General features: G+C 38.5%; 1 protein-coding gene across 2 annotated transcripts; it reads right to left on the bottom strand.

The window, feature by feature from the left end:
• Positions 1 to 5,897: 5,897 nt before the first annotated feature.
• LOC140504875 (uncharacterized) lies at positions 5,898 to 18,245 on the bottom strand. 2 transcript variants are annotated; one of them, XM_072610248.1, is made up of 2 exons: positions 16,662 to 18,167; positions 5,898 to 6,477 (listed from the first exon to the last, which is right to left on the bottom strand). In XM_072610248.1, exon 1 carries the CDS (start codon positions 17,896 to 17,898, stop codon positions 16,933 to 16,935), a length of 966 nt encoding a protein of 321 aa, XP_072466349.1. In that variant the 5' UTR covers positions 17,899 to 18,167; the 3' UTR covers positions 5,898 to 6,477; positions 16,662 to 16,932. The 2 variants fall into 2 exon arrangements, with proteins under 2 accessions (XP_072466349.1, XP_072466347.1); XM_072610246.1 differs by lacking the exon at positions 5,898 to 6,477 and adding an exon at positions 13,431 to 14,097 and having other exon boundaries at positions 16,662 to 18,245.
• Between the last annotated feature and the right edge of the window lie 3,175 nt (positions 18,246 to 21,420).

Here is a 21,420-nt window from a genome sequence, read left to right as displayed (position 1 = left end):
CTGTTTGGACAATGTCATAAATGTTTCATCTGGGAGACTTTCTCCTTTTTTAATGTCCCTTGATCAAAAATCTACATCTTAAGATACACAGTTCCCTGGGGAAAATGAAGTTTTGGGTGCAGAGGGACGAGTTCTTAATAAACAATAGTGTTCTAGGCTTGAGCATTATGGGGAATACTTAGAAGGAACCTTAGAGGTCATCTAGTCCAACCCTGTAATTTCATAGATGAGGAAACTGAGGCTTAGGGGGATGCAATTACTTGTCCAAGGCCATATAGTTACAGTCAGGATCTGAACTCCGGAACTATAACTTCATCCAAAGCCAGCAATTTTCCCACTGAACCACACATTTGTAATTCTTTTCCTACTACAAAGTAATTATTTTTCCTAGTCACTGAGTCAACTGTCTTGTAATTTCTTATAAATACAACAAAATAGAATGGGGGTGGGGAGGGTTCTTGTTTTTCCTTCTTTTTTCTCCACAGAGCATTTTCCCTGCCTGCCTTGTTCATCAGCTGACTCTTCTGCACCGTTTTTGCTTAAGGATTTCTAGTGACTCCAAGTCTTTTCCCCTCAGATAATGATTCTTGGTTCTTCCTTTTTCCATTTTTTAATAAGTTCCTAAACACTTTCTTTGTAGACTAACTTCCCCTCCCCTTTACCACCCATAATCTTTTAACATCTCTAAAGATACATTTTTTAAAGGATGGTAAGTATATTGGTAAATATTTGACAACTAGCTCTTTAGTGGGGGGAGGGGAATGTGTATAAGACACATTTTAAAATTGAGTCTATATTATTAACATTTATTTTCTCCATCACTTTCTTAAGTCAGCCATCAACTTTTAAAACAATGACTCAAGCCCTAATTTGTGGCATTTGCTTATTTCCACAGTGTAAATTTAAGTCACCTGAGTGTGGGAAAAAAGGAAAAGAACATATATGTTCTAAAATGTTTCAGTTCTTTGTGGTGGCAAAGAACTGAAAATTTCAGGGATGCTCATCAATGGGGGATAAGTAAAGTAAATAAGGTCAAAAAGTTGTGGTATATAATTGTGATGGAACACTACTGTGCTATAAGAAGTGATGAGCTCGATGGTTACAAGCGATGGGAAGACTTGCATGAAATAATGAAAAAGAGAATGCTGTATGCAGTAACTGCAATATTACTTTAAGAACAACCTGGAGTGACCAGGTAGTTTGGACTATTGTAAATACCCAAACTGACTTCAAAGGACCTATGAAGGAAGACGCTATCTACATCCAGAGAAAAAACTGATAAATAGAAGTAGGTTCAGAATGGTTTTACATATATACATATATATATATATATACACATACACAGATATATGTATACATAGTATGTGCATATTTGTGTCTACTGCTAGCCATCTTTAAGGCAGGGGAGGGGGAAAGGAGAGAAATTATATAACTTTATTAAAATTTTAAAAGAAAGATGTACATAATAGATTTACAGTTTCATGTGCAATCCTCTTTTTTTTTCTATCCTACTTTGTTATGGAAATGCCTGTCTTATTTCTTAAGTTCAGAATCTAATTGATTATTTTTTTAAAAAAGACAAGATACCAGGTGATCCACACTGAAATTTGACAATTGACTCTCCAACAGGTATGAGCTGACTCCAATATATTCCTGTATTTATACCCTCATGAAATATTATGCATTAAGAAATAATTCCGTATTAAGAAATATGTAGTAAGAAGTTTATTAAACTCAGGAAAAGTGGATTCTAGTCCTATGCTCCACTAGATGATCTCCAAAATTCTTTAGTTAATCATTAACAAGTGACCAAGGTTCATATTTATTATTTTTGAAGTAGGTGTTGAGTTGTATCACAGAGTAAATATAAAGCTTGCGGAATATACACACAAGCCTGGAGGTTAAGTCAAGAGGAGAGAAAAAGGCAAACCTCCCTCAAGAATTAACTGGGTCAGTTGCCAGCAGTCACCTCTGGGCTTAGAAGAATCTAGGAACAAGCTTGATGCAGTGTTTCTTAAATAACAATGCGCCCAGAATGTTAAGTCTAACATGGTTATGTCTAACACTCATGCTATATACTTCTAATAAGAATGTATATATGTGCATGTGTGTGTGCGTGTGTTTTGTTGTTCAGTTGTTTTAGTCATGCCTGACTCTTCATGGCCCCATTTGGAGTTTTCTTAGCAAAGATACTGGAGTGGTTTGGCAATTCTTCTTCCATCTCATTTTACAGATAAGAACATAAGGCAAACAGGGTAAAGTGACTTGTCCAGGATCACAAAGCTAGTAAGTGTCTGAGGCTAGATTTGAATTCAGGAAGATGATTCTTTCTGACTCTAAGCCCAGCACTCTATCCATTGTGCCACCTAGTTCCCTTAATAATAATAATAATATATATACATACATTGATATGTGTGTATATTTGGCCTAGACCTGTGATTGATAGATATATGGAGCTCCCAGTGAGGAAACTCCTTCCACCAAGGTAACTGTAACAACTCTAACAGGATCATTAAAAAAAGCCCATTTTCTTTTAGATTTCTTAGAACATTCGAGTATGAAATGTATGGTGAATAGTCACAAGAAGGATGTAACATAATGTTAACCGTTGAGCAATAGCACTTTGCGGAGGAAGAAAAATGCCCGAGACATAACCTTAGAAGTTCTATCTCCTGTCATCCCTTGGATACCCATGCTTACACATTAGAAATATGCAGAAACTCCATTGGCAAAGCAATAAATATAATTCTAAACCTTACTTTCTGCAAATGATTTTTAAAGATTTCTAATAGTTTCTAAGAACATTCCTTGTAGAACCTGAAGTGTCTATTGAATTGAATATTGTATTCAATCAAGGTTTGGTACACATTTCCATAAAAAAGAATAAAATGAGAAGTTTTCACTTTTTCATTAAGTCAAGGTGAGCATATTGTATAGCTGAGAGACTTGTACTGTATCACCTGAAATTTACTAATCACAAATGGTCTTAGAAACCATTTCTATTTACTCAAGATAAAATCCAATCACAGGTGTACCAGTTAACTATTGAGAGCTAAGAAGTGTTGTTGTAGGATCCTAAATGGATTCAATTATCAAGCAAAAATCTGTGTATGTATATTTACATGTCCAGTGCTTTAAAGCTTTAGTTTCTAGATATTAGAATATGTGTGTAGAGGTATACACACACACACACACACACACACACACATACACACACACACTTATTTATTTGGGACTGGATTTCCCTATTTCACCCATGCTGGAAGAAGAGTAGCCATTTGTAGGTCCAGCCCCAGTAGTGAATAGCATAGAAGCTTTGACTTGCTGCATCTTTTGAACTTGGAGTAGTTAGCCCCTCCTTTGGCAGGTTGGTGGCCTTCCACTTCCATAAGCTTACCATATTTGTGCTAGATTTAGTACAGATGAATTACCTTCTTTAGCTTTACTGTAGCTCAGCTTTCCTTAGCTCAAGTAATCCACTATCTCAGCCTCTCTGAACAGCAGGGATCACAGGACTGATGCTACTACCCCCAGCCTTCTCTATATCTATTAGCAGTTAAGCCCTTGCTCTTTAGGGTTGTGGGACAATCATACTTAATTACAGCTTAAAACCCACTTTACATTTTCTAACATAGAAACTGAAATCTAAAATAAATATATGGCATAGTCAAAACAGGGCTGAACCTAGAGTAAAGAGAGAACTAAGTTCAAGTCAGGCCTTAGATCCTTACTAGCTGTGTGACTCTGGGCAAGTTACTTAACTGCTGTCTGCCTCAGTTTCCTTACCTATAAAATGGGAATACTAACAGCACCTGTCTCTCAGAGTTGTTGTGAAGATCAAATGAGATATTTGTAAATCATTTTACAAATCTTAGAGCATCATATAAATGCGAGTTAGTAATAATATTATCATGTTATTTTAAAGGACCAGTGATCTCATTGGTGTGTTCTTGTCCTTCTTATCTTGCACAGTTCTTGTCTGTGCCCTTTCATAAGTTCTCCTAAGTGATGGAGACTTCCTTCTTTTGGGTCTTTTATTGTTTGGAGAATATGAGAGTAATATTTAGGCTGTTTATTGTCCCTTGTTCTCCAATACATGACTAGGTCACTTCCTTTTCCAGTCATACCTATCTTCAATGATGTATTTTGCAATTTCCACATTCAAAATCACCTTGGTAATGTGTACTCAATACTTAGAAAAATGTGCTATCTCCTTAATAACTTACTAGTTTTAATGTAGATTTTTTAAAACTAGGTATCTGCAATGTACTAGGCACTATATAATGAGCCTCTTCAACTTGAGTAATTGCTTTTAAATTATAAATCATTTCTATGCTCATAAATCAATAATTTACCCTGTCTATAGAATAAAATAAAAAACTGTCCTGGTATTCTTCCGACAATAAAGTCCCAACCTATCTTTTCAGTCTTCTCTTTCACCACCTCTAACTAAACTACCATGTATACTAATCAGAGTGAAAGAAGTAGAGAGAGAGCTCCCAGAATTTCAGAGCCTGAATACTAGGTTAAATGTTTGAAGTTTACCATGTAAAAAAGTTCACAGTATTTCAGACTAGCTGGAAGCTTAGACACCATCTGGTGCAGGTCTTCATATTATAGATGAGGAAATTGAGGTCCAGATAAGGGAAATTATTTGTCCAAGGTCACACTGGTGGTAAATAGCAAAGCTGAGGTTTGAACTTCTGTCTTCTGACTCCAAATCCAGAGGGCTCCCTTTCTGCTCTATCAGAAGCCATGTGAGTGATTATGCATAATAAATATTAGTTGGCAGCAGCTTTATGGGGGATGTATCAGAGGTGGCATAGAGTGGAAGCAAGAAGACTTTTTAGAGGGCCACTGCAAGTCGTGGAGGTGGAAGAAGAAGAAAATAGGTGACAGATGCCAAGAGACACCACAGAAATAGAACAGATAGGATGTGGTAATTGATCATTTGTGAAGGAGAGAGGAGTCAAAGAATATGCCAAGGCTTCAAATATGAGTGTTTGAGAGAATATTGGTGCCACTGACAGTAAAAAGGAAGTCAGAAAGAAAAGCAGGTGTAATGGAAAAGATAGTAAGTTTGATTTTGGATATGTTTGAGTTTGAAGGATCAAAACAACATGCAAGCAGACAGGAATGAATAAATGAAAAAAGTACCTAGGAAGCATTTACTGTATTCTATGTGTTGTACAAGTCCTATAGGCAACTGGAGCTGCAGAACTTTCTCCTGGAACCCAGAAAAAAGAACATTAGATCAGTTTTAAATCTGTAAGTCACCTTAAAAATTATTTTATCTTTATTCTACAGATGAGAAAACCCTTTAACTCCATCCTCTTCTATAGGATGAAAGGGTTGAATTAGATGCCCTTTGAGGCCCCTTCCAACTCTGAAAAGGAATGGTTAAAGAGTACAACAAGGACTGTGGTGGGAAGGCAAGGAAAGAAAGATATTTGAAGGAATGAGTAGTCCATAATGTCAAATTGGTCAAAGGCTTAATAACATGGGAAGTTATTAGTGGCCTTTGAGAAAGCAATCTCAATTAAGTAGTGGATCTGGAAATCAGATTGCAAGGGGCAGAAGCAGTAGATGGCAAAGCAGAGAAAGGTTAGGCACAGACAATTTTTTCAAGTTTAAGAGTGAAAGAGAGATGGGACAGCAACTTAAAAAAGTTAGAAGGATGGAAGGCTTTTTTTTTTTTTTTTTTAGTATTGGGAGATCTGGACATTTTTTTGTAGTTAAATGGAAAGGAACCAGTAAGGAGGGATCCAATGGGACCTATTTTGAATTCTTAAGAAATTCAAGATTCTCAAGTTATGGAGGAAACTATCCATAATGTTAGAGCTTTCTTATACCCTCCTTATTTCACCCATCTCCACTGATAAAGAACAGAATAAGTATTAGTCTTAAGAAATTTTATTTTATGACTCATTAAAACATGCTGCCAAATATCAGATTTTAAAATCTGGAAAAATAGGAAACAAAAATGTTAACTGATAAACATTTCTAAAAGCACTGTGTCATCTCTTCTATAATTAAAGATATTTATCCATTAGTTTGTGTAGAAAAAATGAAATTATATAAAATGTTCACATATATGTATAACATATACAGTTTTTACATTAAATGTTTTTGAAACATTTTCCATTTTTGAATGATGGAATACTTGTATACAAAAAACTACATTTTGAAATGATCTATGTATTCTTTTTTAAATGTATATCTGAAAGAACACACTCTTCTTCATGGCTTGCATTTCTGGCAATAAATGGCAAGTCTAGGAAAAACATCCAAAACTCAAACAAGTATCCAGTTCAGTGAAACTCAAACAAGTATCCAGTTCAACAAGTCCTTTTGTCCAGATTCCAGATGAAGGAATTCCAGAAAGAATTACAGATGAAGGTATTTTTCATCCTGAGACTAATGTTTTCGTTTTGTTTTTATTATCATCAACAGATTCAGTAGTAACATCATTAAGCCCTGGGGGAAGAAATGCAATGTTATTTTTTTTTTTACTGGAATTTGTATTTATAGATATAACCTATTCAGAAATACACCAAGAAAATGGAACATTTACGATTTAAGAATAGCTCACATTTATGTAGAACTTTATGGCTCACAAAGTAGTTTTCTCACAATAACCTTATCAGGAAGAGAATGCAAATATTATTACTCTTATTTTACAGATGAAAAAACTGGGAGCAGACCATTATTCGGAAATGTAAAAACAATCTCTCTCTCTCTCTGTCTCTCAACACACACACACACACACACCCTTTTTCTAGAGCTATACAGGGGTTCCAAATGTCCTAGTGTAGTTTTAAAATGTAGTAGCTTAAACTTGGCAGCAATTACACTTTTGGAACACTGTGTATTTGCTATTATTATGAGGTCAGAAAGGCTGGAGGTCTGTCTGGCAGGGTAAGGATTAAAGAAAGGAGAGAAATAGGTCTGGTGTGTGTATGTGTGTCTGTGTGTCTGTGTGTGTGTGTGTGTGTGATCAACAAGTACTTTTAAAGCACCTACCATGTGCCAGGCACTGTGCTAATTATGCAAGGGGATAGAAAGAAGTAAAAACAGTTCCTATCCCCAAGGAGTAGATATTTTACATTTACATACATGGTGTCTCCAAAATCTTAGTGTCATTTTAAGCTGTTTTAAGCTATTTCAGCTTAAGGGAATTTAGAAACAGAATTACAGTTAGAATTAAGTGTAAAATTAAATAGTTTAAAACAACACTAAGACCTTTGGGAGACCCTTCTCTTTTCTCTCTCTTTTTTTCTTACTCTCTCTCTCTCCCTTTCACACACACACACACACACACACACACACACACACACACACAGAGAAACACAAAGTTTATGAGAAACGAGGACTTCTCATAAGGAAGAGGAATTAGATTTGTTCTGCCTGACCCCTGAGGACAGATCGAGGAACGTGGAAGGAGGCAGATTTGGAGCAAAGGCAAGGTCGAATGGGAGGAATTTTTGAATCCACCCTCCACCACTTAAAGGTTGTGCACTCAAGGGAGGGCACTTAATTTCTTTGAACTATATTTTCCTCCTTTCTAGAAGGGGATGATAAGAATTGTAGGACCTTCCTCATAGGGTTTCTATGAGAAAAATGAGATTGCATTATAAACATTTAAAGGGTTATATAAATGTCAGCTGTTACTAGTGCTGTTGTCGAGGGAGGAAAAGCTGCTTCCTAACAATCATGCCTGTCTAGGAATAGAATGGGTCACCACGGGAAGTGTTGGGTTCTCTCATCATGGAAGATGTTTGAGTGGAGAGCATATCAAGGATATCACTGAGGGGGTTTCTATTTAGACTCTGGGCTGATTAGATGATTATAGTTCCTTCCAACTCTGATATTCTGTGATCCTGCCTGAAGTTAATCCTTCCTCTGATCTCTCACAGCACTTTGCTTGTATCTCTCTTATGGTTTTTTCATCAGCATAGAGAGACCCCAGAAGGGAAATTCCTGTACGAAGGAGCATTAGCACCTTCTCTGTAATTTATAATCTCAAGAGAGTCACCTGGGGCATTGAGAGGTTGGGATTTGCACAGTTACACAGTGTGAGTAACACAGTATGTCTGCAGATGATCTCTGAGTCCATATATCTAGCTCCCTCTTTCCTGAGCTCTCGTCCTACATCTTTACATATGTGCGTATACACGTCTGTATGTACATTACTCTCCTTACTGTATACTACAGTTTAGCCAAATTAGCCATCTTCCTTTTCCTCACTCCCAGCTGTACCCACTCTGATGCTTTATACTGGCTGTCCCCCAAGTCTAGAATGCATTCCTCCTTACCTCTACCCCCTACAATTCCTGACTTCAAGACTCAGCTCACAAAAACACATTTTACATGAAGTCATGCTTGACCCACCTAGTTACCCATACCCTTGCTCCCTAAACTATCTTGCATTTGGTTTGTATTTATTCCGCATGTTTTATATTATATTCCCAGTCTTTAGCACAGTTCCTGGCACATTTATACTAAGTGCTTAATAAATTATCTGTCTATCTATATGCTTTTACATGTATATGTCTCCCCTAAAAGAATGTATCCTTAATGTTCCTTAAGTGCAGAGACTTTTTCATTTTTGTCTTTGGATTCCTGGCATCTAATATTCTGCTTGGTCCATAGAAGGAAGGAAGTTAATAAGTTCCTGTTAATGGATTGATTGATTTTTTCCTCTAAAGTCTCCCTTTCCTCCTAACTTCCCTATTTTTGTTGATAGCACAACCATTCTTTCAGTTACCCAGTCTCCAACATCAGTCATCCTTTACTTTTTTCATTTCCTTCATCCCAAATATTTTACACCTAAAGTAAAAGTCACTTTCCAACCTTATTTCTTGTCATCACCTATTACCTGATCTCATCCTTTCCTCATCTAACTATGACATTGTGTTTGCCATTCAGCATTCCTAGAATGGATTTTACCCCCCTTCTCCACCTATTAAAATACTTTTCTCCCTGGAAAGCCTGGATTAGTTACTACCTCCTCCCTGAGGTGTGAATGATTCCCCAAAGCTCAAATGGTTGCTATTATCCTCCCTAATTACTATGGCAGGCTGCCCTGGCCTCTCTTTTGCACCTGATCATTTTCTCTCTTGCATTCTAGTTATCCATGACCACGCTTCACTTTACTTCATTCTGCCAGAAAGATTCTAAGCTCCCTGAGGACAGAACACTGTTGTTTTGCAACTTTATGTCCCCATAACCTATCACAGTGCTTACACATAGGAGCTATGTGACACAAATTTGCTTTTAATTAATTTATTTTAAACTTAAATGCTAAAACCTAAATACAAAGTAAGAAAAGAAAAGAAAGCATTGCCATGTGCACAGCAGAACATGAGAGGATTCAAAATATGTATCAATAAATTTCCATTTCAAGAAAGCCTATATAATAAATAAATATATGCATTGTGTTCAGAGCTGGCCATCTTTTCTTTGTTTCCTTATAAGTTTTCTTTTGTTTTCTGCTGTGTCCTTTTTAACTTTGTTCTTTTTTTCCTCCTTCCTCCCCACCTTCCCCAAGAAGGCTATAATTAAGCAGGGATATATATATCTATATAGAGATATACAGTTATATACACCTGTATATACTTAGTCTATAATCATATTGATACATAGACATTTGTATGCATCTATTTAAGACTATGCTATATTTGTCCTGTGTTTTTCAGAGGGTGATAACATTTTCCTTCATAAGTCCAAGTCTTTCCATATTTTTCTAAATCTACCAACTTATTATTTCCTATACTACAACAATATTCCAACCTTATGTTATCTACTTACTTTAAACAGTCTAAAACAATATTAATATGGCTGACATATAGTGTAGTTTCCCTATTTTTCTCTTTTGATTCAATCTATTTTAGCTTTAAATTTGTCTGCAATCATGATTACTACCCATTTTTTCCTAATAAAATCTGCTGATCTTTATGTTTGCATGTATCTCTTATTTCCTGTCTTTCCTGAGTCCTCTATTTTATTTCCACCTGCTACCTTTCCCTCCTATTACTTAATCTACCCCCTCCAAAGATCCCTCCTTTATTCTCTCTCCCCTCCCCCTTTTCCCCTTACCTTCTTGTTTCTATCTGAATTTAGGAGACTTGTAGAGTCTTCCAAATATATATGTAATTCTCCCATTCCTGTTAATCCAGATACCCTTCTATACTCCTCTTATCCTATTCCCTTCCCCTATTTCTTTATAAATTTAGAAGACTTTTATTCCCTTCTAAGTATATATGTTGTTCTCTCTTTAATCTGATGTGAGTAGGGTTCCCTCTAAAAATCCCTCTCTTACCCTCCCCTCTTCCCTATCCCCTTAGTCTTTTATTTCTTTCTGAATTTAGACTATTATATCTTTCCAGATATACATGCGTTGTTATCTTTTACATATTCCTGATGAGAGTAGGGTTCCAGAACTACCAGCCCTCCTCCCCCATCTAATTCTTCTGCATCAGTTCTTGTATAAGACAATTACACTTTTCCTAAATGGTTTTACTTTTTAGAATCACGTCATACTTAGTTCTACCCCAATCTTTCTTTTGAACTACCCAAGTACTAATAATAACCTTAGACATAAGTTTTAGATTTCCTCATATAAAAAGTAAACAATCTGTCTTTATTGAGTCCCTTGTAATTAGTTTTTGATGTGTACCTTATATTTCTCTTGGATCTTGTATGTTAAATTTTCTATTAAGTTCAAGTTTTTGTGCAACAAAATCCTGAAAGTCTGACAATTCACTGAATATCCATTTTTTTTTCATTCAGGATTATTTTTATCTGTGCTAGGTATGATATTTTCAGCTGCAAATCCAGGTCTTTTGCTGTTCAATTAGTGTTTTGAGACCTGTAGCTGTTAGTGTCACTACAACTAGTTCTTATGTAATTCTAATTGTGGCTCTGCCATATTTGAATTTTTTTTCTTGTTGTTTGTAATCTTTTCTCCTTGAGCTAGGGATTTTAGAATTTGACTATGATATTCCTGTAGGTTTTCTTCATAGGATTTTTTTCAGGTGATGATCAGTGGATGTTTTCTGTTTTTATTTCCTCCTCTAGTTCTAACACTTCAGGAGAATTATCTTTACTTATTTCTTGGATTATTGTATCTAGATTATTTTTTTGATCACAGCTTTCTGGTAGTCCAATTATTTTTATGTTTTCTCTTCTTGACCTCTTCTCCAGATCAGTTGTTTTTCTTATGAGATGTTTCATATTCTCCTCTATTTTTTCATTTTTTATTTTGTTTTATTATTTCTTTATCTCATAACTTCACTGACTTCTCATTGCCCAATTCTAATTTTCAAGGAGTCATTTTCTTTCTTAAGATCCTGGATCTCCTTTTCCAGCTGGTTGACTTTCTTTTCATAATCTTGCTTTTCTTGAATTGCTCTTATTTTTTTAAAAACCAATTTTCCTCAATCACTTTCATTTGATTTTTAAAGTATTTTTTTTAAAGTTATTCTATGAATTCTTTCTGGGCAGGTTACTCTTGGGGGTAAGAGAAACTTTTTTTGCTTCACCACCCTCCTCTGAAGATGAACCCTGGTCTTCTCTATTCCCATAGTATGGCTGAGTTTTTTTCCTTTGCTCATTTACAAAAAAATTTGTAGCAGCTTATTATTGTAATCACCTCTAGTCCTGGGGCATGGGGGATGGTGCCTCTGGCCTCAGATTCTCCTTCAGTTCTCTGCTCTGGCCTCGAACTGAAACCAAGAACTCCACCCTCCTATAAGTGCCTACCACTAGCAGCATCCCTGCCCCATTACTTCTGCATTCACCAGGCATATGCTGGCTCCTTCTCACCTTGGCAGCGCAGCCAGGCCTGATATCTTTTATCAGCAGAGATTCCCTCAATCTTCCCCTGCTCAGATGCCCAGCTTTTCACTTTGTCTAAGATATGAAAATTCCTGTGGCTAGAGCCAAGACTACCTCTTTGGTAGCAAGCCTCAGCTGCTTGCTGTTCCAGTGGAACTAGTCTGGAATGGTTGTCACTTCACAGGGACCAAAACTCAGTCCTGGGATTCTTCTTTGGATCTTCTCTGGTTGTCCCAAGAGGACCACTCTTCTGCCCCAACTCTTGTTTATTTTTACTGCTTTACTTTTCACCCTGAGGCACTATTTTGTCTTGTTTACGGAGGAAATCTAGATAACTTGGAATTTCCTGACCTACTCTACCATCTTCCCTCTACAAATTTGCTTTTAAAAAATAATTTAAATAACATTTAATGGGCATGAAAAGGGGCTTGTTTGTTCTTACTTGGAAAAATATCAGTTAGTATATGTAATCATTAAAATATGATTATTTGTATAGTAGTTCTAATTTTAAAAAGCATACAATGTTATACTTTGTCTCCAGTGATGCTGCATGTATGTGATGGCACAGCTTTCAGTTCTTAATATATGTGGCACCTTCCTTTAGTTGGGAGCTATGGCTATCATTTTATACAACCTATTTTGGTTGTAATTAAAAATCTAGCAACCTATCCTTCATAGAATCAAATAATTTTAGAACTGGAAGTAACCTTAGAGTTGCATTTCTAATGGTTGTTCTATTACCATTATTGTCTATCTGGATTGACCGTACCAGTTCAATAGGAAGCCATCTAAAAGAAAGGACCCAAAAACCTTGATGTGTCCAAAAATATAATTTCCATTGACCTGCCATTGCAGTGCCTTTCTCTCTTTCATTATCTAAAATCCCTATCCCATTAGGAACATTCATTTTAATTTTTTATATAAATGCCAAACCATTTCATCCAGGGGAAGTGATGTCACTATTTCTTGCAGGAGGAAAGTAGAAGTTCAGTTCTTCCACTAGCATACCAAATGAAATTAGTTTATCAAATTTTCTGTTCCTTCAAAGCCATAGAACATGGAGGAGGTGGTAACCTTAAAGTCATTGAGTAGAGTTTATTTATTGTTCATCCTTCTTTTCAAAGAGCGGGGTGATGTCTTGACTTGTGTGTAGATTGTATTGAAGTGAGACAGAATTGCACAAGGTCAGGGAACACTAAGCACAAAAAGGATGCATTAAAATCCCTAGAACTGTTCAAAGACAAACTGTTCCAAAGCTGTGTAGGGTCAGTGGGGTGGCTTCTTAGCGACTGACCTACAGTAACATCTTAATTAGTACAAATCATGAGTCTTGTGAAGTGGTGTCATTCTCTAAATTCCCATCAGGCTGTATTCAGTGACCTGGTTTTGTACACTTACAAATTCAAAGAATGAAAATGTAAATACATGTGACTGCTTCAGAGAGCTCCTTATTCCCTCAAGTGAGGACCCAGCTGAAGGTGCTGCTCTTACGATCATGTTCGGCAAAACAAACTCACAACTTTAAAGTTCAAAGCCAAGGTATTGCTGTCATCAAAACTATCGCCATTTAAAAAGACATATAATCTTAGTAGTTCTTAAAACTTTAATTGTGACTCAAGCTTTTATTTTTCTTTTCTTCTTTTCCCTGGCTTTTCTTACAGGCTAAGTGGAAGTAGTTAGTGAAATTTCTTTATACACTAAATATTGCACAAATTTAAACTTCAACTCCTAAGTGTCCTATTAGTTGGCTTAATCTTTTATCTCTTTCATGAATTCCGTAAAGATTATTATGATAGAATAAAGAGCTCCTTAAAGAAAAGGTAAGAGCAGTTGAAAAATTAGCCACCAGGTTTGATCCCTTGCAGTCAGCATATCTGTGTTATAGCCCTTTACTCCTGGGATTTTTGTTTGTTTGTTGGCCTTCAATGGCCTTCCTTCCTCACTATCTTTTGTTTTCAAATCAGTATCCACATTGCAAAAATAACTACAATCCTTTATTGCCTATAGATCATTTCAGTGGGTAGGGGCAGATGATGTTTTCTTGAAGTAGATTGTGGTGAAAACAAGAAATGCTATGAGAGAAATCAAGTTTTTAGATTTTGTCCAATATTCAACTGCATTCCTTGCTTTAAAGTCGAATAACTCAAAGTGCAGAATGGGACATGATTTCAGACTGTAGGGATTTGTTCTGCACATTTGTTACATGAGATCTGGGTGTCCCTTCCTTCCCCTAGTGGACAAGGTAGAGTTGCTTCTACCCTAACAAAAAAAAAAAATGGAAAAAGAAAAGAAAGAAAAGAGGGTCATTAAGTTTTTTTTTTAATGCACAGAAATTTTTCTATCTTTTTTTAAACATTTATTTATTTATTTTTAGTTTTCAACATTAATTTCCACAAGATTTTGAGTTCCAAATTTTCTCCCCATCTCTCTCCTCCCCCCATCCCAAGATACCATGCATTCTGATTACCCCTTCCCTCAGTCTGACCTCCCTTCTATCAACACCCCTCCTTTCCCCATCCCCATCTTCACTCTTTTCTTGTAGGGCAAGATAGATTTCTATACCCCATTACCTGTATTTCTTACTTCCCAGTTGCATGCAAAAACAGTTCTCAACATTCGTTCCTAAAACCTTGAGTTCCAATTTCTCTCCCTCCCTCCCTCTCCACCCATCCTCATTGAGAAGGCAAGCAATTCAATATAGGCTATACATGTGTAGTTATGAAAAAGACTTCCATAATAGTCATGTTGTGAATGACTGACTGTATTTTCCTCCATCCTATCCTGCCCCCCATTTATTCTTTTCTCTCTTTTGACTTTGTCCCTCCCCAAAAGTGTTTCTAATTACTTCCTCCTCCCATTTGCCCTCCCTTCTATCATCCCCACCCTATACCCCTTATCCCCTTATCCCCTACTTTCCTGTAGTGTAAGATAGATTTTCATACCAAATTGAGTGAATGCACTCAATATAGTGCATATAGACCAGAAGAAAACAAACAGGGCAGCTTTGAACAATTACAATTGGAATTATTTACTTAAAAGGAAAAGCAAGCTGTATATAATAGAAATTTGCGCTTTCATGTAAAATCCTCTTTTCCTGTTCGACTATTCATATGGCAATGAGAATTTATACTGTTGTTGGTTAAGTTCAGAATTGTTTTAACCCCCAATCTTAAATCACTATAAGAGAAATTAATTAGGATTTTTTGATAAGGATATAGGATGAATTCAAAACAAGTGGAACTTCACAAAAGGTCATCTCACAATTACTTTTGCCCCTAAAGTAACCCGATTTGGGTCAGATGGGAAACAGAATCTCAGCTAACACAGATATTTAAATGACACACAAGGAAGCCCCACATGAAGGTGAGAAAATATTTTTGCTGTGAACAAATACTGGTTCCGACCTTCTTGTATTTCCTCTTACCTTTTCTAATAGCCATGACAAGAAGTAGGATTAAATGGGACACTAAATCCTTGCTAAAAGTCTCACTCATGTCATTGGTGTAGTGACTACCTCCCTCTGATGAAGACGGAAACCTTCAGTGATTTAGTGTTATATAGCTGCCATGGTCAAAAAAATTCATCAGTCCAAATTAATAGGTTTCTTCAAACTAGGTTCAGCTATATAACATTTATATAGCACTTACTATGCGCCAGGCATTACAGTAAGGACTTCACATTGATTATCTCACTAGCTCCCTCACAACAACCCTGGAACATAAGTGCAATTATCCCCATTTTACAGAAAAGAAAACTGAGATTAAGGGACACAGCTAGTAAGTATCTGAGGTCAGATTTGAACTGATGAAGGCCCACTCCTGGTCCAGCACTTTATCCACTGAACCGTCTAGCTGCTCTGATGAAACACAATATATTCTAATCACCTTAGAAGGTCAGCCAGTCAGGAAGACTGACACATACTGGCTGTGTGATGCTGGGTCACTTGACCAACAAGAAAAATTTCAGAAGAGTTGCCAATCTACTTTGACAGGAAATTCCCTGTTCCCTACACAGTAAAACCACAGGTTTGGAATCCCTTCGACGAAATCAATGGCACTAGGATTACACACAAACTCTCTGCTGGGTATTCAAAGTCCTTTACAATCTGGTTCCTACCAGGTTTATTATATATTACTGATTTTCACTTACTCCAAAGTAACCTGCTTGCTTTTTCCCTTACATGACCTCACATCTTCCATCTACAGATGCAGTTTGAGAATGGCTCCCTAATTTTCTTCAAAAATCAGCTTCTTCCTACAAAAGACCCTTTCCTCCCCTCTCTCCTGATCTGGTAGTTTTTCCACTCTTCAAATTCGTTTCAATTTATTTATATGTGAATGCTGTTTTCCTCACAGAAAGTAAGTTGCTGGAGGTCAAGGACTTTCGTTTTTGTCTTTTTATCTCCAAGGCCTAATGTTATGGATACTTAGTGATTAACATCTTGCTTTCTTAAGGGTATGGATTCAATCCCAAACTTGGGAAAAGTGCATGAACAGACTGGGAAATTCAGATTAGTACAGTTAATATTGTCTTTGTATGATAACTTAAAGAGATTAGTTTCATGATTTAGTGGACTGGGTGGAAAAACTTAAATAAATCTATCCGCTGGATTAAAAAAGAAAAACAGTGTCACGATGGGCTATATACCTGTTGAATTAACTCAGTCAGTATCAAAATCCTTTAGCCAAGAACAGTTTTCTGTTTCCTTAACAAAAGAACGGGTTTCATTAACAAAGCCTAACATTTCTGAGTTCTCAGATCACAATTTTTGAAATTAAGTTAAGAAATAATATACTTTAATATTCTTCGAAAAAAGTACTCACTTGGAGAAGACGGAGAAATAGTTCAGATGGAAGCAGCAGGGGGACTGTAGGAGGCACTTGTAGGTTTTTCCCCCCTTTTCTTATTGAGAGGATCCGTGGCTGCCATGGTAGTTGGTAGGGTGGTGGCATGGAGTGGAGAAGGGGCAACTCCTTGGCTTGGGTTAATATTAGAGCTCACACTGATAGGGTTTAATTAAATCATATGGTTGGTCTTGAGTGTCCTGCTAAAGGATAAAGAAAGTAGCAAGGGACCTTTGCAAAGAGTTCAGGCTTAGGGTTTGGGATAGGACTGCAAAGTTTCAGAATTTTGCAGCATTTCCGTGGGGAGCTCCTCCAAGTTGGGTAAGGAGGATTCCTTGGTAAAGAGCACAGACTCGTACTTCATACTCAGGCAACTTTCTGACTGGACGGTTTCTGGCTGGGAGCTTTCTGGCAGAAGGCTTTGTGGCTGGAGGTCTTCTGGCTGGAGGCTTTGTGGCTGGAGGTCTTCTCCCTTGGGGCTTTGTGGCTGGAGGTCTTCTCCCTGGGGGCTTTGTGGCTGGAGGTCTTCTCCCTGGGGGCTTTGTGGCTGGAGGTCTTCTCCCTGGGGGCTTTGTGGCTGGAGGTCTTCTCCCTGGGGGCTTTGTGGCTGGAGGTCTTCTCCCTGGGAGCTTTGTGGCTGGAGGTCTTCTCCCTGGGGGCTTTGTGGCTGGAGGTCTTCTGACTGGGGCCTTTCTGGCTGAGTGCTTTCTGACTGGACGTCTTCTAGCTTGAGGCTTCCAGTTTGGGAGATTGCTGTCTGGGGGGTTTCTTGCTGGGAAGTATCGGCTATGTTCGGGGTCAGCGGCAGGGGGTTTTTTCGTGTCCTTCTGGGGCGCCTCGGCATAGAAAAGGTTAAATGGCGGCTAAGGCTGTTCCGAAGGGACTGGAAGTAGAAGGAAGACCTCAACTGGAGCCGCTTACTGGGCAGGAGGATATGGTCGGGGGGCGCCTCGACATTGCCAGTGTACCACAAGACCCACCAGAAGAGGCTAAAGAAGAGGATGATGGAACCCGCGTACAGCAGCAAGTCGTAAAAAAAGACCTCGGAGAAGACTCCCGCCAGCAGCACCCCCAAGCCCACCACGTTAAAGCTCACAGCCAGCCAGAAAGCCAAGGTGCAGTGGCCCGGCCCCAGGTGCCAGGCGCTACAGTGCTTGGCTACGACGTTGGGTCTGGGGCGTATGCTGTCTCGGATCTCGTAATCCCGGCCGATCATGGGGCCCGTAGTCGCCAAGATATTTCAGCCTTCAAGGTCTCCGCAGCCTCCACGGCCTCCGAAGCTTCGGCAGCTGCCACAGCCTCGGAGCTGGAGCTCGCGGCCGAGACTCGCCTGCCCTAGGGCTGGTGGCTTCGCCTACCTGGGATCAGGTGAGGCCTCCGCGTTCCCATGGCAACGCCCTGAAGGCGTGCTTCGGCCAAGGGGGAGGGGAGAGCTAGACCGAGGGGCCGGAGGAGCGGCCAGTTTCTTGGGCTCCAACCCGCGCCAAGGTAAAGAGTCGAGCCCAGGTACTAGGTGATCGTCCCCGCCGTGTCTCTCTCGTATGCCCTCAGAGCAGGTCTGGAGCACAGGGTTCGGTGACCAAGGGCATTGGCAAGCAGATCAGAGTCCTGATCCAGGGGAGGGGGACAAAACGGGTGACTGTCGTGGGACGATTTTGAAAGGAATTAAAAAGAGAGTAGGACCAGGAGGAAGAGGAAGAAGGATCGATTGCTGTCTTCAAGTATTTTGAAGAGCTGTGCAATGGAAAAGCAATGAGAGCTGTTCGGTCGCGATCCTCAGAGGGAGGAACTCTTGGGAATAGGGGGGAGTTGGGTTTCAGACAGGCAAATTTTGGTTGTGAAAACTTGATAATGATTTACAAGACAACGGCCTGTAAAAGAATTCCTGCTGTGGTACATAGAACTGTTTTTCCAAGAGTCGGATAAGTAACTTTCCCCCCATAAACTCTGAAGAACGTCAGAAGTTTGGAGGTGGGAGGAGAGAAGAGGGGTAGGGGTAATCTTGGTGGAAGCCCTAGCAACTCAGGAGGGGGTTGAGGAAGGAGTCGCTTGTAGGAGGAAGCTGGAATTTGAGCAGTTTTCAGGGAAACCGAGGAGTCTTAAGAAGTAGCGCTTACCGTCTCACACCTATCAGATTGACTAAAGTGATAAAAGGGGAAAATGACAAATGTTGGAGGAGATGTGGAAAAATTGGGACACTAATACACTGCTGGTTGAATTGTGAACGGATCTAACCATTTTGGAATTATGCCCAAAGAGTTATAAAACTGTGTATATATACCCTTTGACCCAGCAATACCACTATTTGGTTTGTTTCTCAAGATTATCGGGGGAAAAGGAAAAGAACCTGTATGTTTTAAAATATTTATAGCAGCTCTCTGTGGTGACAAAGAACTGGAAAGTGGGAGGGGGGGAGGGGATGCCCATCAACTGGGGAATGGTTAAATAAATTGTGGTATATTGATTGTGATGGAATACTACTGTGCTTTAAGAAATGATTGAGTGGCTTAGTTTTAGAAAAACAAAGTCTTTGGTGAAATAATGCCGAATGAAACGAGCAGAGCCAAGAGAACTGAAATTGAGCAAGGGCAGTTCTGTTCCTAGTACAACTGTGAATGACTAAGCTATTCTGAGTGAGCAAAGCTGATCTTGTCCCCTGTCCTGAGCCTGGCCGGACTTTATCACTACCAGTCAGGGGTCATTCTATAAATATCCCAAATTCTCCCCTCCTCATTCCCCTATTTTCTATCAGGACTTTCACTTGTTAGGCAAAACAACTTCCTTTGCGAAACTACTTTCACTCTGCTGGAATACTTTATAGAACCCTGTGTCCATCCCCATCTTGGGGCTCTCCCTCCTGGGTTGCTGAGTCGAACCCCAGTTGCAACTTCTTTGCCTCTACTAGAGATCCTAAGTTTTGATATATTGGGTGACCTCTTAAATTCAGGTGGCACAATCAAGGATTTAGGAAGGAAAATCCTCTCTACCTCCAGAGGAAGAACTGATATATACCTGATGTATGGAAGTATAGTTATATACATACATATATATACATAAATACATACACATATGTATGTATGTATAAAATGCTGGCATTCTCTAGTGTTAGGTTGGGAGGGAAGGAGACAACTTGGAACTCAAAATGTAACCAAAAAATTTTAAATTAATTAATTAAATTAACATTTTGTTATTTATTTCATTTGTTAAGTACTAAATTCACTCATTGATTTATTAAAAATATATATATACACACATATGTATATATGTGTATATATAGTTATCCTTTTCACACTGTGACTTTCCCCACTTCAGATTCTCTATATTGTGAGTTGAAATAAAAAATGGGAATTTGGGAGGAGCTTTGTGGAAGCTGCAGACAATGCACAAAGGCCAGCAGACTGTGCAGAAAAATTTTAGAAACTCAGAAATGCATAAAAATAGATTATAGTATTGCATAATATCATATTTATCTTTTAATACCAAAATAATTCAGACTTTTTCTCCAGTACAAAGGGAGGCCAAAAAGTTTACTCAGATTTTTCCAGATTGGAGGAGAGTGCTCCACCCCAATCCCCTCAAGGTGGAAGGGATAACTGTAAATAGAAGTACAGTTGATAAAGGAATACTTTTCCCAACATCTATAGATGGAAAATGTGATATGCAATGGGAACAGCAAATAGGTGAGTTTGACTGGAATCATGAAGTGAAAGTTAATAATGTATAATAAACCTGGTAGGATCCAGATTGTAAAGGGCTTTAAATGCCAAGCAGAGAAGTTTGCACTTAATCCTAGGCAATAAGATTTAATCCAGTGGTGAAAGGGAGCCACCGATTAGAACAAGTTGAAATAAATGACTGTTTGTCCAGCCAAGCTTCTCCACACAGCTGTGCTAAACTTGAAGGGACTGTGTTTAGGGGAAGGAGTAGTAAATACTGTATGCCTTGGAGGTAAAAAGGTGGGAAAAGAATACCAAAATGTCTTCTCCAATTCAAGCCCACTCTGTGTAGCCAAACCCTCAACTAAAGGAGGGTGACCAATGTAGTTGTTTAAATTGGGTATAAGCTTCCTCCTCCTTGAGAGCAGCTCCTCAAACCCTTAGCACTCCCATCCCTATCCTCTCAACTTGGTCCAATTTTTTTACAGAAAAAACTGATGCCATTTGCCATGAGCTCCCTCTTTATCCCTCTTCCTCATCTTATATCATTCATATGCTTTCTGCCACTATCATCTCCTTTACCCCTGTCTCATGTGCCTTATTCCTCACCAAGTGGCCTTATTCCTTACCAAGGCTAATCCCTTACCTATTCAAGCAAACACATTTCATTCTGTCTCCTCCAACAGATTGATCCCTCCCTATCACTTATTTTCAGTCTCTCCTTGCTACTGTATGTGGATACAGAGGTGCCTTAAAGGTTGAGCTGCCCTTTCCCTGGTTCTTCCTCTAAAGGAACCCTAAAGTTTCTTGATACAAAGACACCCTAAGGGTTGAGTTGCTCTTTCCCCAGTGCCTTAAATTCTCCCCTTATTGTCAAATGCCATAAAACTTTACCTTTATCATAGACCAAAGAATTCCTTATCCCCACCCCATCCTGGGGAATGGGATTTTCTTATTTCCCTTATCTTGTGTCCTTCATCGTCCTCATCCTGTGTCTTTATCTTGCAAGACTTACCCTAGATCTCCAACCCACGTGTGTGTTCGTCCTTTGTTGCCAAAGAAGACCATGCCAATAATGACAA

Source organism: Notamacropus eugenii, chromosome 1, assembly GCF_028372415.1.
Source record: "Notamacropus eugenii isolate mMacEug1 chromosome 1, mMacEug1.pri_v2, whole genome shotgun sequence".
NCBI classification, from domain to species: domain Eukaryota; kingdom Metazoa; phylum Chordata; class Mammalia; order Diprotodontia; family Macropodidae; genus Notamacropus; species Notamacropus eugenii.
This window is presented reverse-complemented; position numbering and strand designations above follow the sequence as displayed.

Coding starts and splice junctions, on each gene's coding strand:
- LOC140504875 (XM_072610246.1), bottom strand. CDS start 17,898: ATGATCGGCCGGGATTACGAGATCCGAGACAGCATACGCCCCAGACCC.